The sequence below is a fragment of the Micropterus dolomieu genome, linkage group LG09, assembly GCF_021292245.1.
Source record: "Micropterus dolomieu isolate WLL.071019.BEF.003 ecotype Adirondacks linkage group LG09, ASM2129224v1, whole genome shotgun sequence".
NCBI classification, from domain to species: domain Eukaryota; kingdom Metazoa; phylum Chordata; class Actinopteri; order Centrarchiformes; family Centrarchidae; genus Micropterus; species Micropterus dolomieu.
In genome coordinates this window covers 9,941,850-9,961,866 of record NC_060158.1, presented here as the reverse complement: position 1 = coordinate 9,961,866, position 20,017 = coordinate 9,941,850, and the positions used below count along the sequence as shown (strand labels likewise).

The window sequence follows — 20,017 nt, the reverse complement described above, 5'->3', positions numbered from 1 at the left end:
CAAGAGCTAAGCTAATCAACTCGTCTTACAACAATCAAGGTGCAGGGTCAATTCACTTTCAGCTCAGTCAGATAAGAATGTAAACTGAAAACAATTGGTTCCATATAGGAGAGGTCGATTAGTCAATCACTTGTCAGGAAATTGAAAAATGCAGAGAACTTTTTTTCAGGTAAATAACAAAGATAACTTGCAATATAAGCTTTTTTGTTGCAGTAGATGGGTTGGTTTCTGTTGTTAGTGGTTGCAGCCAGCTACACAAATCTCTAGTGCTTTGTGTCAAAAAAACATGTCTCTCACACCTCACACAGTCTGGGTTTCTCTGTCACTTTGTCAATGGAAGGGCATGGTATCTATCAACTCTGCATTTTAAAAGGCTGTGTGTTTCGCTGGTGTTGTAAAAATCCCCAGGGCAAGGTGTGTGATTGTGTGTCTAACATCTGTGCGCGCATGTGTGCGTGCTCACAGGCTGCATGTAGATGCACAAGGAAGTGTGTGTGTGTGCACGTGTTTGCTTGATGGATGAAGTATGTAGCCAGTTTTAAACTTAATATAGTCCAGCTTTTTTCCACATTTCGCCGTCTCTTGGTATGTGCGCCTCTAACCAATCTGTTGCCAAAAAAAGAAAAGAAAAACCCAGAGCTTTTCATTGCCAGATCATTAACACCACAACATGAAAGCTCTCTCGAGGACTGTAGGGGTCAAAGTTTGCCCCATGTCTTCCTCACCACATAAAATACAACAGATACATTTATTACATTAATTATAGCTGACGCTTTTATCCAAAGCAACTTAGAATTGCTGTATATGTCAGAGGTTGCACGCCTCTGGAGCAACTTAAGTGTCTTGCTCTAACCAAAGGCATGTGTCTTATCCACTGCCCTGTCACCCCCTGGATACAAAGGATGGATCGGAGAAGGAGGTATGGTGGCTCAGAAAGCTTAACGCACTGCAACTTAGAAAGCAAAAGCACAAAAACAAAACACAAACTACTGAAAATTTGAGAAAGAAAAGACAACCAAATTCAGAAATGAAGCCACACAGAAAACAACAGAAATGTGTTACAAAACCAGTGGGACACTAAAAATTTACAAACTCGGGACATGTTATTGGTTGCCATGGTTTGTGGTCGATGAAGTTACTTAAGTTGACCATCTGTCAGTGGTGTTGGAAAATGAGCAAATGATGTTAATGTTTTTGTTTTTTTTTAAGATTCTGATTGCGTGAATTAGACATTATTGCAGATATGTGCTGTAAATGTAGCGAAAGCCTTTTGCAGATTACTAGCTAACCAGTTCAAATAATCGTACACAATGTCTGAATCATGCAACAAATTATTGTTCTCTTATTTCCATTAAGTCAATTAAATTGTTTTGCAAGTCATTTCTGTTGCGGATGTGCAACTTGCAGCTGTTCTGTATTTGATTGTGCTGCTTTTTTTCCTTACATGCTGCACGTGTTAGTTCCTTCATTTGCTCATGTTTTGTCTGTTTGCAAGTGCTACAGTGGGTTGATATCGCAGAGCCACCATGAGAAGGAGAACATGAAAGACAAGATGAGTCAGTTAAATTTGTTCTGGTTTATCTTATTTAACCGGAAACTTGAAATTGTTTGCCTGTTTCCAGTGACAATCTACTCCATTTACATAATGCAATTTACATGTCATGAAGAGATGGCTGGATTGTGAACATGGAAGTAGAAGAGTGGAAATCCAGATAACCAAAGTATACAAGCAAATACATCATATTTTCATGCCTGTTAATACATATGGCTATTTATGCATCCAGCGTACAGGAAAAAAAATGATGATTTCGCCACATTCCTACATCCAGGACACCAGTCTCTCAATGCTGACAGTTTTGACAAATAGGCCTTTATCACCTGAGATGAAAGAGAGAGAGAGAGAGAGAGAGAGAGAGAGAAAAGCCGATGGGGGAGAGGCATGTGGGGGGTGGGGGTTGGGGTGGGGGCGGGGGGTTGGGGGATTTCGCCTCTTTGTTGGCTGATCTGATTCAATCCTTGTGTTGCAGCGATTGAATTCCCATCCAAACCTTCCTTAAGAGGATTTGGACTCAAGGGAATCAGCAGGCCACAGGACTACAGTGTGAGGAGGGGAGGAACCCATGATAGGATGATAGAGGAGAAAGGCATTGAAAATAAATAAGCAATGTACTGTATAATAACCAGGACGGTAAAATAAAAAGCAGAGTTCAAGTATAAATTCTGCTCTCAGTCGAGACAAAAATATCATAACACTTTCAGCAGTGTTAATGACAGCTAACTAATAACAGGAATAACAGTCACATTGTCAGATAGAAGAGATGCAACATGAAGGGGGACTGTAACATTTAAAGAATTGATAAAAGAAATAAAGAGGCATAGGAAGGATGAGATGACAGGAGACGAGCGGCAGGTGGTGATCTCTGAGCCCATTATCCAGGGCTAATCCTGACCAGCAGTCATCGTGTTTGTATGTGTGGTGGTGCGTGTGTGTGTTTTTGTTGTTGGCATGACACTCACTGACGCATCAGGTCTGTCAGTCAACCTGAAGCCGGATTTGAGGAAAAACTGACCGTGAGATCTGTTCAAATGGGGCAAGGGTTACTTAACTAAAATAAATTAGAACAAAGCTGTGTAACACTTTCAAGACATTACACTTGCACATAATACAACTAAAAGAGAAGGATCTCAATTAAATTAAGACAAAAAGCATCATCATTGAACAAGATGAATAGTTGTGACATGCCAGTGTGGTGCTTGTCTATTGAAATGTTATTAATTGTCTATTCAGTGAGACAAATTAGCGTTTTAGTTATCTGGGAATCTTGACAAAAGTTTTACTGTTTTAACACACTATTTCTTTGTCATTTATTGCGACTTTTTTCTCTTGTGTCTGTCTCCTTTCCATCTCACCCTCACTCAGCAACAGACTTCTGACAGCTCGCTGCTTGTCAAATGAAACAGTGCACGTCTCAGCTTGCGTCCACAAAATAATAAAAATCAGGTGTAAACTTTTCCGAGTTTGAGAAACAGCAGGTACAGTGCGATTGGGAGGGTCTGACGCTCAGTGCATGAGAGTTGGCAGGCCTCGGCGCGAGTCCGAAGTTCCGTCACCTACAGTACAGCATGCACAGGGTATATTAATAGTCAGCTAGCCAGTATGTCTGGGGCAATGTGTTTGTGTATCAAAATGTAGAACGACTGATAAACACACTGGTGAAATAAGAGCTGTTTGCAGTTCTGTTTATATGAAGATAAAATATATAGAATAAATTATATATTTTGTCTTATACTATGATCTCAATAAAACAAATACTGTTATGTAGAAAGCCCAAGTGAAACCAGAACTCCCTGTTCTGGTGGTGTCAGCATTTCAGTTATAGTTTACTTTCCATTTCAGCTCTCTGTACAATGAGACCTAAATGAAAAGTAGATCATAGATCAACTCAGTTTCAAGGTCACGTTTCTTTGTTCAATCGGTGTTTGGCCTAATAAGTCAAAAGACCAAAGAAATATTCCCGAACAATTACGTTGACATGTCGGCAGTGTGGAAGCATTTTAAAGAGTCCAAGAAAGACGCAAAAATCGCATTTTTCATAAAATATATTGCATGTGTCCATTAAAAGCAAATGGACACATGTAATTTTATCAGACCCTCTCTGTCCTCAGACCCACCCACCAGAGTCTCTCCAAATCCTGTGGGAAACACTGAGTGAAAAGCACATTTTGACTATTTAAAAACTAAATAAATGAAACTTGTTCGGTTTTCAGCAAATTTTTTCATTATATTTGGTTTCGGCTTCGGCCAAGAATTTTCATTTCGGTGCATCCCTATAAATCACTGTTTAATACTAGTTCATAACCTAACCTAAGCACGACCACATAAAAGCAATGTTTGTATTACTGCTTTAATGATCAAATGAGAACTCCTGTCATCAGTGCATTGTTATGTTTGAAGAGGGTTTTATCTTCTGACTCTAATCCAGTCTGGGCCACCATGTCACATGATAATGTCAGATGACTGTAGTTGCAGATATATGTGTGTCATGCTAAGATGTTAAGCCTTAGAATAAAAAATGTCTGTCCAAAGACTGTAATCCCCCATTATTTAAACCAAAGACCATAGGTGGAAATCACGGGGGGGTTCAGGACCCCCTTAAAACCATCAAATAATATAATGATATATACTTAGAAAAACTGTGTAAATAGTAACAATAACAGTAACAATACAAATGCAATCATGGCAATAAAAGTGCGTTGTAAGTTTAGAAACATTTTCAGTCCCCCCTCCCTTGCCTCACAGTGGTTTGGTCCACTGCCTGCTTTCCCTATCAGAGGAGTCAGGTGGCAGAAAACCAGTTAAACCTTCAGTAGTTGTGAAACTCCAGTAATGTTAAGTAGGCTGGCAGAGCTGTTTTATGCACTTTAAACATTGAATGAACAAATTCTTGTCTTTAATACAGATGATGCTGAGTCATTAATAAATAAATCATGACAAAAAAGTTATGATAACCTATTATTCTTCCATGAGCCCACTCAGTTATTAAAACATTACCTAGCTTATTTGGTAGCTTGTTCAACAGCTTATTGGACTGTAACTCATCTTCTACAGCTAGAGATGCGCAGATTGATCAGCTGGGGACTGAAATAGGCCGGGTTTTTTTTTTGCTTACTTGGCTCTGACCGGTGACCGGGGCCGAGCAGTGTCAAATATCCAGTTTTCTGCCGATCACATTGAACGTTACAAACAGACTCCGCTGCACCGTGTTTCGTGTGTGCATAGACGATAACCTCATGTCACAGCCACACACCCACACACACAGGCTAAAACATGTCTTAGGTGTGTGGAAGTTATTCACGAGAGTGAAGAAGACGCAATGCTCACTATTTACATCTGCATAGAAACACACAGAAAGAGATGCGGTGGATATTGTAAAACAGGGACAAGGTAAAGCAACAGTGACCACAGCTGTTGGTGACGATGTCATTCATACCAACGGTGGGCTCTATTGGTAATTAACAACAAGCCTCCTCCACACGTGGCTCCTCTACTGCTGTGAAAACGGAATCGCGGGTGATACCAAACGATACCAGATACCCAACGCAGGTTCTTTTAAATACAACTGCTAACAAACAACGTCATAGCAGTCAGAGAGAGAGAGAGACAGAGACAGACAGACAGACAGTTGTAGGAGTGAGCTTCTGTGTCTGAGGGGAAAAGCAAGGTGAGAAGATTACTGTAGTTTGTGATTAAAGACAAAAATAAATTGGAGAATTAAGAAGAATTAAAATGGTGTGCAATTTATTTTCAGCTCCTTCCAGTGAAAATGCTAATGTTATTTTATAATCAATGTTTCATTATGACCATACAATTGAATGGACCCCAGTGAGAATAGCAAACATTTATACTGGTGCTGATGGGGATCCTAATAAAAATAGATTTTTACAATTAATAGTTTGTGTATGCTGTCAATTATAGTTCTTAGAAAGAAAGAAAATCGGAATCAGCCAAAATTAGAATCAGCAGGTCAGACCTTTAAAAAAAATCAGTAACTGGAATGAGCCAGGAAAACTGTAATCTGTGCATCTCTTACTACAGCGATAATCCTGTATGTGAACTGATATTAGGCTGATACCGTAGATCCACCGTTGTTGGGTTTTGCGCGTTATGATGTTAAGTGGCAGATCATATATATATATATATATATATATATATATGTTTGTAAGAGACATCCTCTGTCCCAGAAGAAACCTAAATTACTATGTAGCCTAGAGGACGCAAGTTATTTAGGATAATATGGCCACGTGGTGAACCTATGAACTTAGTCACACTTAAACAACTATTACTTTTGTGTTGTTGGCCAGAAAAATAGTAGTAAGACTTCTCTCTGTGTACACGTATCCTATACAAGTACAATTTTGGCTGTGTTATTTGTGTCCCCCTCAAAAATGTCTCTTAAGAAATTTTATGTTTATTGTTCCCCCCTACTGTTAGATGAGATTTACGCCCATGCCAAAGACAAAATATGACATCAACCACTGACACATTATCACAAACATTAAAAAAAAAAAACTGTATTCTCTAAAATGCTATTATTAAAAGACAGGAGCTAACTTGAGTTCATTTTCAAGTTTACACGTCAGACAACGGATTATAAACTCTCATTTATTCTTTGTCAAAAATAGTTTGTATATCCTTTATCATCCTGAAACATCAGGCGCGCAAACCTCAAGACAGCCTATTTCAGGGTCTTCTTAACCATTTTAGCCTTCAGAAATGTAGCCTCTGTTATAAGTTTTTAAGTCAAAGTTGGGAGGTTTATAATTGAGCGTTTCCATGGCATGACATCTCTCTCCAGTGATGGGCAAGTTGGAAATCACGACAAACAGCTCTCTGTGGGCTCAGTGACTAGATCCAACGTGGGCAAAGCATGACTCATGTAATTGCACATTAATGACACTGTCTAATTATGGGTGCATGTGCTGAGCGGCGTGCCAGACTCAGTGTAGGGTCCACAACCACACAGGTTTTTTAATCTCTTGGCTCCATATATGAAAACTTCAAGCTCATGCAGACAAAGGAATTCATTTCAATTTTATGTTTTCTTTGCAATGTTACCAGAGTACAGGTTTAATTCATACAGTAAGTTTTAAGTACTGCATAGCCCACCAACGTAGAACTTAAGTACCAAATACTGAAGTTGATTATTGCACTAAACTCGAAACAAGGCTTATTTTAAACAATCTAGTCATTGACACTTCATTTGTAGCTAAAGCACTGATAGTATAGTCACACTAATATACCTGTATGTATATCCTGATCTTCCACTTTGGAGAAGAACTTTTTTTAGACATGGAGTGGAATGCATGAAGCCACAGACCGGATTTCCACAGTAACACAGTTACCGGTGTGGATCAGTAGTGTTGAAGAGTGACCTGAAGTTTAGCTGGCAGGTTCTGAAGATTAACTAGCTGTGGCTATGGAGCGCTTCAGACCTCTTAGCAGTGTAGTCCAAACTAAATCAAACTGGGTGTGCAAACACCACAATACTCACTGCAACCCAAGGTCTGACTATTTAATAGTGTCACTACCAGTTTAACTTGCTTACGAGTTAGAGTAGGAGTGGACATGATTCATCAAGTAGTTGTTCTACAGAAAAATGACTTGCAATAGTTTTGATAATTGATTTCATTTTACAAGCAAACATGCTAAAAGTACAATTCTTTGTCATATGATTGCAAATTGAATTTCCTTTCGGTTTGACTGGAAAAAGCTAGAAATGTGGAGTTTCCACCTTGGATGTGCAGCCCTCATTTTAAGTTTTTAAATAAACATATGCTAAAATCAATTAGATTATGGTGTATACTGGGGTTGGTGACAAGAAGTTAAACAGTGGCACATGCAGTGATCCAGACAAAAATAGAGCGCATCCTTTAGTTTATAAACCTGCCATTTCACCAATGTGAAATAACAAATGTGATTTTGTTTGAGGAATGCAGCCTTAGGGATTCAACACCTATCACAGAAAAAGGAAAATTGTACATCTGTGTGTGTCTCTCAGTGTATCGCTGATGTTTGACAGAAACACCACAACTCAGTCTATACAGTTCCTGTTGCTTGATGAAACAAACTGCTCCACAACAAAAAGAAAAATGCTTCCATATTTAACATATGCAGGCCAGCTGCTTGACGCTAGATGCATTCTTCTCTTATCAACCAAACAGAAAGCCCACAAGTAAGCATAAGTAAGTAACTCCCATCATTCTGGGTGATATCCTCCACTGTGCATTACATGTTGCAGTTCAGCTTTGATAAGGCCCAGGTCTTGAAAGACTCTTCTGAGGATTGCCTGCTTTTTATATTCTGTTAAATTAAAATAAACTATGTACAGTAACACTCTCCCACTTTTAAGGATGAGGTGTGCATCCCTAATGTTGCAGCAAAACCATCTTGTCTAGGTTCCTTTGGGATATTTTATGAGACTATTTGTTGCAGCCTCTGGCTCATATTTGGAAATCATGGGGCAAAATTCTTCTTCATGTTCCATCCTATGTAAATAATTGAATTCTGGCAATCAAAATAGGCCCAGTATTCGAACCACAGCTAGGGTGTATTTTTAATCTTTAATGACTTTGTAGGAGAATAAGCCAATTTATCAAGACAGAAAAAACACTTTCAACTGTGAGTACACACAATTAGCAAGAGTCCAAACTTTCCCATCCTTTGGATGCAGGATAGAGATCACTGCAACAAAACTCCTGCAGCTAAAAATGACATTTAATGTGTCTGCCAAACCTCTGCTCCCTCCCTCACTACATAGTCTTTTCTCAATTTTTCCCTGTGTTGTAATTCTGCAAGAATGTGTGGTTTTCTTAAGACTGCAGTCTGGCTTTCTTGAAAGGTCCAGAAACAACACAAGATGCTGGCAGACTGGCGCTCCACCCTGGGCTCCAGGTTTTACTTTACTACCTCCTTACTGTTTGATGGGCTGAGGATGCTGGAGTCCTCAAGAAAGGCATAGTATTTTTAATATAATCAAAAGACAAGTTAAGAGACAAGGGAGAAACCAGTAAGCTCATATTGATGATGTGTTCATGCAAAAGTCAAAACAGACAAAGATATGCTGTGAGAGCTGGGGGACAGAGGTTGTGGTGGTACATCCCACACTAAAGAGGAACCACTATCAAAAACCCACCAGGCAACAGATGTTCACAGCTGCTTTTGCACTGTAGGTCTAACAAAACTTGTCATAAAGTCTCCTGTGGTCACAAACTCACACATAGCTAAGTGTAACCACACTAAACAAAAGCAGAGGCTGCAACAGTAAGCAATCATCTTCAAAAAGGAATCTTCAATCGACTCCTCAGAGCTGTGTGTGGATGCAGTGAATCTGTAGGCTGCTCTGTCTGCCACACACAGATGTGGCGAGGTCAGTGGACTTCATCAGATGCACACTGTAAAATGGGATGCCACAATGTTACTACTATAAAAAAGTAGTCTCTAAAGCTTAAGTAACCACTGTTATAGGTACTTAAAAATTCAGTAACTTGTGCATTGCTCTCATCAGCATTCAGAACTTCAGTGAAAGTTCCCAGCAATTTATTTTAATATTTCCAACACAATGGGAAGACAAAGATTTTAAAAAGAACGGTCAGTGATAAGGCCAAGATATTTTGGCTTTTCATCACATAATGTCAAACTCCATAGCATTGTTTTGTTAGACTTGTCCTGCCTGTATACACACATTTCTCTTTTTCCATGCCTAGTTTGTAATGCAGGCGCCACAAGCCCACACCAAGATATTTTAGCAGACTTCACAAAGCTCCTACTATTTTTACTTCTAAGTAGTTCTCTCCATGACTAATAAACTGATTTTGATATGATAAATCAAAATGTGATGAATTCCCCTTTAAGTTTGGCTGGGTTTAACCCTGTGATAAGAAACTTCACTGCAGCTGACTACGACTAAGTGATTCATTACCTAGTTTCAGCCCCTCAATCGTGAGCTGCTGCTTTGTTTGTCTTATGTAACAGTAATATTTTGTTAACGGACTTCTAGTTGGAAAAATAAATTAGGCAAAGAGGCAACTTAAAGATGTACCCTTGGGCTATAGGAAATTGCGACAGCCATTTTTCACCATTTTCTGACATTCTATAGAGGAAACAATTAACTGGAAAAATAACAAGCACATTAATAAGCTGGTGAAAATAATAATTATTAGTTGCGGTCTTAATACTAATACTACTTTAATTTTGTCACTGAGAAAATAAAGAAATGTCCCTCTTGTATTTGCTTAAAGCTGCGCTGTTGAGTTTTCTTGTAAACAGCATGTCGTGTGTGTGCGTCCTAGTTCGCATTCACAGTACACTACACAGGGACCCACTCATAAAAACATTGCTCCATAGTGCTACTATGGGTCCAAATGTCCACAGGCAATCTTCAGTTTGGCTGAGTTTAACACTTTGACACTGAGAAAATGTAGAAAGTTGCTTCTGTTTTTGCTTATAAACTGTTTCAAAAGTTAATCAAGCAGCAATACTGCATATAGGAGAGGAATGCTTAAGTTTGAAATGTTGTGAGGCTTAAAGCTGCTTAAAGCTTCTGAAGATCTCTCATTCTCTTTACATCCACTATTTAATTCTTTGCGATGTATCTGAAAAGCCCTACAGAGACTGTGTTGAAAAGCTAGAAGTCTCCAGCGTCTGATGACTGTCTGGTCAGATAGGATATCCTGCTGAGTCTGGAGAGTAGCGGTCATGCAGCCATCCCCACTCACCCACCCAATCACTTGATTAAACAAATTATTGTCCTCAAAGTAATCAAGCTTTGCTCCCTGCCTGCCCGCTTCCATTATACCATGAAAACCGGTTTAAGCATAACATGGAAACGATACAGATTATAAGTGAAGTTATGACCTTGGCTGATGTCGCTGTCAAAAGGGCTTATTTTTTGGGAGTGGAAGTAAGACGGGGGGAGCTGGAGAAAAACGGTAAAAGCAAGAAACAGACCAAAAGAGAGATAGAGGGTCAATGAGGACAGCTGAAAAATGTCCTCAAATTTCCATATATTTTTGTATGTGACACTAATAACGTGTTTTCAAATCTTTTGGGAATATTCAGTTTCAAAATTCCAAACCCAGGGCACTGCAAAGCCTAAGACCTAAACAAGATCTACCACGTAAACATAGATTTCCAGTAAAGGTGTCAAAGGGTCAACCATGTACCTGACTGTGGACATGACACATTCTGACTGGCAGCCTCTGTTTGCTTAGGGACCTCTCTCTGAAAATTTCCACCCATCAAGAGGGCTATGTGGTTGCGCCTGAAAGGAGAACGCCGGCAATGAGCATTTCAGTGGTATTTGCATTTAAAATCGAAATGGATTCCATCTGACACGGTTAGTCTGGTCTAAAGCCTATCTGGGCTGAATAATACACCCAATCCCTCGGCGTAATGGAGGAGTGACTGCTGGGGCGCTGAATGCAGCGTGGTGCTCTGCTGAAAGGGTTTACAGTCACTGTTCAGAACACAGATGGCTGTTAACAGAATGCATTAGTAAAGATTAACTCACCCGGTAGAATCGCCACATTAGTGCCTCTGATCATGTTATCAACCACGGGCAGCGACAGAAACAGTGTGTGGTATGATAAGTCTTGCAATTTGACCTGGGGCTGCATAGATAATTGTGTATGTCAAATTTCCTAAGAATATTGGTGATATTAAAATGTAGAATCTCCACCGGAGTTGCCAACAGCAGACAAATGTTGAAAAGAATCCAACTATGCTGGCAAGTAATGGTTTTCTTTAGGGGATGTTATAAAGTTTGTGCATGTTTTAGCCCATTTAGTCATGAGGGTTATGCATTTTCCATAGTTGTAAGACAACTAGAGCTAGAACACACTGACAAACAAATGTGAAGATTTGTTGCTTTTCTTTATCTTATTTGAGAATAAACTAATAATTTTTGGGTTGTGGACTGTTGGCTGGGCACGAAAGAGATTTGAAGACGTCGTTTTGGGCTTTATATTTATGCTCTAAAACATTAATCAAGAAAATATATTAACAGATAATGAAAATAATTGTTAGTTGCAGCCCTTGAGACAACCTGTAAGAAAAAGACTGACTGATAATCATCATTCCATGAGAGACTAGGGAATCTTTGCTGATACACATGCCACTCTGGTGAGTTTAGTTGTCCTTACTACTTTTTTTTTTTTGCAGAGGATGAGGTTACAGGACTGTTTAAAATCTTCACAATATTTATATCTGGAGAAAAAAGAGCCAGAGCAGAACAAAAGGAACAAACATTAAGAGAGCACAGGAGGAGCTATGTTCGCAGAATTGAAATGTTTATACTGCAAATCATTTTAAGGAGGGTAAAAAGTCATCATCATGTTTTTTTTTTAGACTTGCTGTGAAAAGGCCCTCAGTTTGATCCTCAGTGGCAAATGAAACTCACTGTACTCGAAATATTTTTTCTTTTAATTTAGTGCCCATGTCCATTTATATATTTGCCCTCTTTTTCACCACTGTTAGCTCATTCAGTCTTACAGTGTGAGTCACTGTCTGGACTGGTTTGACGATGTGGTCACAGTTTAGACTTCCAAACATCGGATGTCTGCCACAACAGTACACAGGAACATCTGGACACGGATCTAGGGTCTTGACATCACAGTTCCTCCAAATCAAAATAAGGAAATGAAGCAAACCTCAACAAAGTTTTGCCTTTGAAACTGAACTATGATTAAAAACCAGGATATGAAAATAGCACTAAAGACTCAAATATTTGTTTTCCCCCCAGGAATATGCAGTGTCGGAGACAGATTCACGTTTTTCTAAGCATGAAAAAACTGGCTTATTATAAAATTACAGGTTATGTGCTCATAAGGAAATTATTAAAAGTTGGTAGCATTCAGGAGTCTACTGAGACAACCCGCGTGGAGACAGGGATGGAAACACATCTACTTCCTGTTTTTTATGTGATCCATTACAATGACAAACACATCTCAATAATGCATATTCATGAGAGCTCAATTGGAGCCTTTAAAGTCACTGCTTTTCACTAAAATGAGATGAGTTTACACACCAGCATGCATTTAGAGGAAGATGTGCTATGTGGGGAGTTCAGTAATGAATTCCCCTCTCCAGCTCATCAGCTTCCCCAAATACCCTCTGGAGTCTCAAAGGTTTCTCATGAAAACAGCTCTAAATTAAGTGACTGCATGGAGTATAATTTGCGGTTGGTGATACACCCTGCATAGAAAGCATGATTTACACACTTCAGCTCATTCGGTGCTGTTTTGACTCAAAATGGGGGAAATAATGGAAACACCAGACATTAGAAGAGCTTTTTTTCTGCTTGGAGGAATGCCAGTGCAGATATCAATTTGGCGCCTTTTAGAGACGATAAAGCGTGCTCGTAAATATGAGTGAGCACAGATGTGTTAAATGTGCCGTGCCGTTTTCCACAGCAATCTTGGGAATCAGATGGAAAAACCTAGCTGACGTCATGGCTTCAAATATCCGCCATTTTGGGGGGTGTAGTATACAGATGGAACACATTTGGCCTTAAGATCGCTGTCTATTCAGCAGAACTAAGTCAAACAAGAAAGTTTCACAAGCAGCATTTGATTTCACATCATCCTTTAACAAGCCAACCAACAAAACCTTAACTGGCCACAATCTGTGTAATACAGCTTTAAAGAAGAAGAAATTCTTAGTTAACGTAACAGGGAACGCAGACTAATGTCAGAATTTCAGCTTTAAAGTAAATTGCAGTGACCCCATAATGCAGGTCTTGCGATGATTTTTATGTGATGTCTCTAGACAGTATAAATCCCACCCAAAAACAAAGTGGAGCTGAAACGATTAGTCAATGTATCGATTTAGACAGAAAGTTAATCAAATATGAGGATTTGCTGGCTTTGACTTGACTTGCTCTGACAGTATACTGAATATCTTTGGGGTGTGGACAATTGGTCGTTTAAAAAAAAATTGGGGTCTCAAAAATGATGTGCATTTTTTACTATATTCTGGCGTTTTAAAGACCATACAATGAATTGACTAATTAAGAAAATGATCTGTTAATTAATTTAGTTGACTTTAAATAACATGACAAAAGAAAACAAATCCTATAAATATAAATACACCAAATTGTCCACAATGTCCATTTTGAACCAGTGTGTTCAGTAGCATTTCTATGATTAAAAGTGATGTATGTAAGTCAAAGCTATTCTTTTCCATGTGTATTCACACTTTTGAGTACAGACTTGTATTTTTTGTTCATTTTACAATAGAAATTGAACAGAGTGGGCAGATTCCATAAATTCTCATGAACTGTTACCAAAGCAGACCAATCTCGTGTAACATACCAAATACCATTAGTAGCACTTTGTTTCCCACATGGGTTTGTCTCAGTCATTTCATCCCATACCAAGTTAGACACTTTTCACACCTCATACATCAAAGCTCCAGACGGGTCCTGGATGGCTTCGGAAAACCTGAACACCAAAAGAGATCACACTCTTCCCCCACTCCTCTCTTTTCTTTTCCTCCTACCGACTGAAACTGGAAGGCAGGAGGCAGTAAAGAAAGGGAGAAAATCAACGTCACACAACGACACAGGGTTTTCCCCATTTCTCTTTGTCACAACCACAATCCCCTCCACCGCAAGTCCTGCCAAGGAAGTTTCCATTTGCTAAGCTAATTAAATAGAAGAAAAGGGTGAAGAAAGAGTATGGGAAAAAAGGAAGAAAGCGAGAGAGCAATGTTCCAGGTCTACTATGTCTAAATATTTTCATCAAGATTGCCATAAGCACATGCAGAGGCTTTTGTTGTCCACTGCTGCAGCCTCTGATAGTCTGCAGCTCAGGTGGCTGTGGCCCAACATAAAACAGAGCTGCTGTCGCCGGTTTTGCTATGGCCACATCTCCCTAATGTGTTTTCCCTATGCCTTGGTAGCTGGGATGACAGTGTATTTTAAACATGTGGCTATAAACTTGCACACACACACAATTCCAGAGGGACATAAAAGGGCACTGATGCCCAAACCAGCACACACAAACACATGCACAGTCAACAGACTTTGACTATTTGTGAGTCTTTAGTATGCAAGTCCCTGCCAAAGTAAGAGCCTCTTCCAACTCGTCAACAACAGAGAGGAGGAGGAGGAAAGAGGAAGGCAGCTCCTTTCAAACACACATACGTCCTGCAGATGTTAGCAAATTCAATGCAAGCACTCACATCTTAGAGAAAGGGGAAAAAATGGGGTGCATCTTATGTGAAAAGAATAAATATATATCCTTTCCCTTCATTTCTTCCAGCTGCCTGTGAGGGAAATATAATGCCACTGTTCTCAGGCTAATCCAAGACACTGTGGTAATGACAGGCAGCATCTTGACCATGCTGGCAGAGAGACGTGGCAAGAGGGGAGTGATGTGGAGGGGGACAGAGGAAAAACAACACGTGGGAGGCAAAAGACCATGTGTGTTCATTTACTGCTTCGTGTGTGCCTGCATGGTGACAAAACAGGAGTTCATGCGTGGACACAGATGAATTCAAAGAAGAGGGGGGGGTTGCTGTTGTGCTTTCAGTGGTCCAGCAGCCCCTGCCTCCTGCCTTCTGTAAAGTCCATTAGCGATTGCATAATGCTTGGCAGACAGGGACCGAATGCACCCCCTGAAGGGTTGGACACCAGCAAGAAGGCAGGTTGCTCTGCAGAGCAAGAAACTCTGTGTTCCCATGTGTGACAGTGGCGTATTTATTAGAAAGATAAAAGGTTGGTAGCTTTTTCACTGTTTGACACAAGCAGTTGCATGCAAGGTGGTGGTGGTGGGGGGGGTGCTTGTGCCTTCAGTTTGAGGAATTCTAGGTTAATGCAAAATAAAAGAGAATCATTAAATATACAGCAGGAGAAGCCGCAGTTGCAGCACAGCATCTGGCCTCAGCTTCAATGTGGCACTACATCCTTTCATTTCTATTCTCCATCATTACCCTCTTATACTTTAACTTGTATTACATTTATTTTGGATTTTTTTGACGTGCATATTATTCCTTGTTTCTTTTTTCCCTATACACTTCTTCCTCTTGTATATACAATGATGGAAAAGTAGGTAAATATTTTGTCTATCAACTGCAGACAGATACTTTACTTATTCATTATGAAGTACGCTTAAGATGAAACATATCGCTTTTATCACTGGAGAGTGAAGAGAAAATGTCCTATGTACACACCTCATTCAGGCTCTGATAGCTTTGTGCATGTGCAACAAAACGAGTGAAGCGCTACATTCAGTTCAGTAGCCTTGGAGAGTGTGTCAGGAGGATTAAAAAACATCAAGAGCAGTTGAAAATAAAATGCTTTTAGGATTCATATAGCCTTCATATCAATCCACGCAAAAGGAAATAGTAGTGGGTTATTTGTTTTCAGCGTATCTAAGAGCAAATGACGTGAGTAGATGTGTTTGTGTGTGTGTTTTACAAGCATTTGTCTGGAAAAATGCACTAGACAGCCTTAAATTGAGAGGAAGGTCAGCTTTTGCGTCTGTGCTGTTCATTTCATTACCAGCAAATCAGTGGATACAAAACCAGCATTCAAGCCAGAAAATTCAACTCAAATACCGCTTTAGGACCCAGAGAATACATTCATCACAATACACAGTGTGCACCTTTTCCCGTCCCACAAAAGCTATCAAACGCTTCAAGTTGAAGTCTTCTATTTGGTGCCTTGGCCTTTTTACCCCTGAAATGATATAAGGGATTTTCTCAGGCTTAGCGTGTCTTTTCTTTTTGACTATTTGAGCTTAGTTTATCATAGCGATCCGACCTCACTTGCCCTTTTCAGAAAGGACTAAGACAGCTTTCACCCTGCATCATCTTCTTGAATGCCCAGAAGAATAAACAGGTATGAGAAATCTTCCTTTTGTTGGCTCAATGTCATTTTGACTCTCTCTCTCTCCTCCATCCTCCCATTTCCCCCTCTGTCTGTGGCTCTCTCTTCAGCCACACTCTAGCCTTCCTCTGAAGTTCTGCTTTTGAGTCCAGCATCAGAGCGCGACACAGCACTCAGAGCCCCCCTGTAAATCACAGATGTAAAGGGAGGTGAACAACACCCACACTTCCCACCAAAACATGACACAAATTACAGACCACAACATCTGCTGAGTGGCGTGCACTGAGAAACACGGCCAGGCAGGCTGAGCATATACAGCCTAGCTTAGCCCAGCCTATCTCTTCCTCCTGGTTCACTAAAGTTCTTGGAAGCAGAGGAGTTGAAAAACGTGCAAAAACAGCAAATGTTGACCTCATCTAATGAGAGAGATCCTAACAGCACACCAACAACAGGATTCTGCAAAACAATATTTTCCTTCAACTATAGGCTTCAGTGAGTGCAGAAAGAACTCACATGTTGCATTACTGCCACAGCATTACTAGCTAAGCTGGTAAGCAGGTGAGCCAACAAAAAAAAGCAGAAGTAAGGAACATAAACAGTTTCTAAACAAAAGCAAAACCATTTGATATGACCGTATAGGACTGTGCCAAAATGATTAGTTTATCAAAGCCGGGGGCATTGAGTTTTATCTAGAAGTTTTCAAAAGCCATTGAGAGTTATATAGTACCTCTGTGATGTGATGGGGTAATTAAAACGCAGACAGATGTGCCTAAAGCAGATCAGCAACCACTTGTCAACACCAGTGCCAATACTAAAAATCAATGTCAAGTTCCAGTGAGGCCTTCAGGGGATGCAGATAAATGAGAGCCAGATATTGATGAGGTTGAAGTGTGTGTCTGTGTGTGTATCATTTGTCTGTGTAAAGGCATCTAGATTATGATGGTCAATTATGCTAATCTTGCCATGTAATCTTGTAATATCCATCCATCCATCCATCGTCAACCGCTTATCCTGCGTACAGGGTCGCGGGGGGCTGGAGCCAATCCCAGCTGACATCGGGCGAAAGGCGGGGTACACCCTGGACAGGTCGCCAGTCCATCGCAAGGAAAATCTTGTAATATATATTTGCCAAAATAAGGTGGATGTAAGATCACATTATACTCATATATAAACACAGCAATCAAATGTAGTATTGTAATACATGCTACCTTGGTGAAACTTTAAATTGTTGTGGACACTGTGTCATAAAAGTGTTGATTCAACTGTAATGGTAATTTTGAGGGCGTAATTTAGAAGTGTTGTGGTCACTCATTGTCTATTGGGCTATTGTATATATAGGATTAAATTAAAGTGAAATAAAAGAATGTGCTGTGTACAGATGGTGTGAAAAAAAGATCACAGAAAACACGTTAAAAGATATACTCATGCGTGACCTCATGCAAAACCATGAGTCATTAAAACAACAGTGTCTGAATCAGCTAATTGGACAACGACTCTAACAGAGGAGGAGGCACTGCGCCAAGCGACAAGTCACAACCCACAGAGAAACAACAGGAGGGGACAATGATGACAGGGGCTGCACATGAAAGTGCAAAAATCTGTCATTCCTACAACCCAGGCCAATTTGCAGGGCAATGTGCACTATAGTTAGGAGGCATGACACTGACTTGAATTTGCAACTGGATCAAGTTAACAACAGGGAAGAAAAGCAATATATGGGTTTAAAACTAGATTGTTACAGATGATAAAATGGGGAATAGAAAAGTGAGAATTAAAGTTAGGACACTGCCCAGAGTATTCATTTAGCTTTCACAACCATTCAATGATTGCCACCAAAAGGAAGAAGAAAACAAAGATATATCCATCTAGTAAGCTGGATGGCTCCAAAATGAAGACATTTTCTCAATAGTGCATCTATTTCAGTGAGCATGGACCTGCACAGCTCTCACAGAGATAGAGGTGATCTGTTCCCATGATATTCAGTGTGATGATCATATCCTTCATTTCAGATGTCATTTAGTCGACAGCATGCCCATTTCATGTGCTATGTCTAAGGCCTGCCTCTAAATTGTCTTTACTGGTTAAACACTTACTTCATAGCTTTGAAAAAGATTTTTAACAAATACAAGCACGTTCATATAATTCATCCATATAGGTCCCTTTAAAGTACAAAAAAATTGACAACAATGGTCGAGCAGTAAGAGAAGCACATTGACATCTGCAGACTCTATATGAGTTCGTCATGTGTATTTCCTTATCGTATTATAAAGAACATTGCTATAATCTAAGTCGTGTGCAAAGTGGCAGCAATAGTTTAGTCTGCTTAGTTGTCAGACACGAGTTCCAATGGAGGAACAGTCTGACTCCTCGGCAAACTACAAATTAGATTTTTCTAATTGTTTTTTCCATCATATTATGGCAGTTTTTTTGCATTAAATCAGACAACACACACACACCTATGTATAAATTATCAAATGTTCCAAGAATTTTCAAAAAAAAAAATAATGCCAAAAAAACCCCAAAAAGACAGCGAGTGCCTGTATGTGGACCCAAGTTGCCTTTCTCCCCCAGAGCTATCACCCCGTTTTAAGTTTGCTTTCCAAAAAACTTACCGTTTCCCCGGAGAGGAAGACGGTCAGCCCGAGGGTCATTATTATCCACACGTTCCTCATTATTCCTCTTTATTAATTCAAAACGCGTTGTTACGAGCGAAATGTCAAATCTTTCCAGTCTTCTTCTTCTTTCCCCCACTCGCTTTCCTTGCACCCTTCGCTCCAACTCCTGCCGCTTCTCTCTCTCAGGAGTGGGATCCCACCGGATACGTGTTGCGTTTTGGTTATTCCTCCCCCCCTCCACTCTCCAGGCACTTCTTTCTTTCTCTCTCTCTCTCTCTCTCTCTCTATGTAAATCAGACAAAATGTATACAAATAAGCACGGTTTAATTGCAAAGTCCTCCGCGCGCCTTGCCTCTGTGAAATCCGCACCTATCTCGCTCTCCTCTCTCCCTCAGCGCTCACTTGAAATAACGAGGACAAAGTAGACACGAGCACCGCTGACGCTCTCCGCTGAGTGCGTGCGCTCCTTTCGGCCATGTCACCGCGAGACAGGGAGAGAACTTAGAGAGACAAAGTAGTCAAAAAAAGGAAGCCAATAATAACACAGCAATAATCACAACCCAATTGTGTTGTCTATTTACGCACAGCAAGTCCTTACAGGAATTACTATTGATTATAGTATGTTTTCCACTGGGGAGGTCGGATGACACACCGCTTGAGGAAAAGCCTCAGCTAATTGAGCCATTTATCTCCATGTCTAGATAATGATCATTAATTGCACCCTAATGAAGATTCTACAGTTTCAATCACTCGCTTTTACTAAATTACAAACAAGTCCCGTGTTTGTTATGGCGCAAGGATGTGAACACATCTGATTAGGCGTTCATTGCTGCTCTATTTCAGCATTTACTAATCAACACGCCACTCTGTATGTATGAATAACGCACAAAACATCCCGTTAGAAATACACTATAGAATACAGATGGAATATAAACTATAAAGGAGTAACAGTGTTATGACTCTGAAGCCCCCCCGGTCCCACCGACTTCTGCCATTTATGGGCAAAGTCTCCCC

General features: G+C 40.0%; 1 protein-coding gene across 1 annotated transcript in view; it reads right to left on the bottom strand.

Moving 5' to 3' along the window:
* Positions 1-19,433, bottom strand: part of sdc2 (syndecan 2) — a 49,126-nt gene extending 29,693 nt beyond the window's left edge. The window contains exon 1 of the mRNA XM_046059435.1: positions 19,001-19,433. Coding sequence (XP_045915391.1) covers positions 19,001-19,060 — 60 coding nt within the window. The 5' untranslated portion in view covers positions 19,061-19,433. The remainder of the gene's footprint in view (positions 1-19,000) is intronic.
* Between the last annotated feature and the right edge of the window lie 584 nt (positions 19,434-20,017).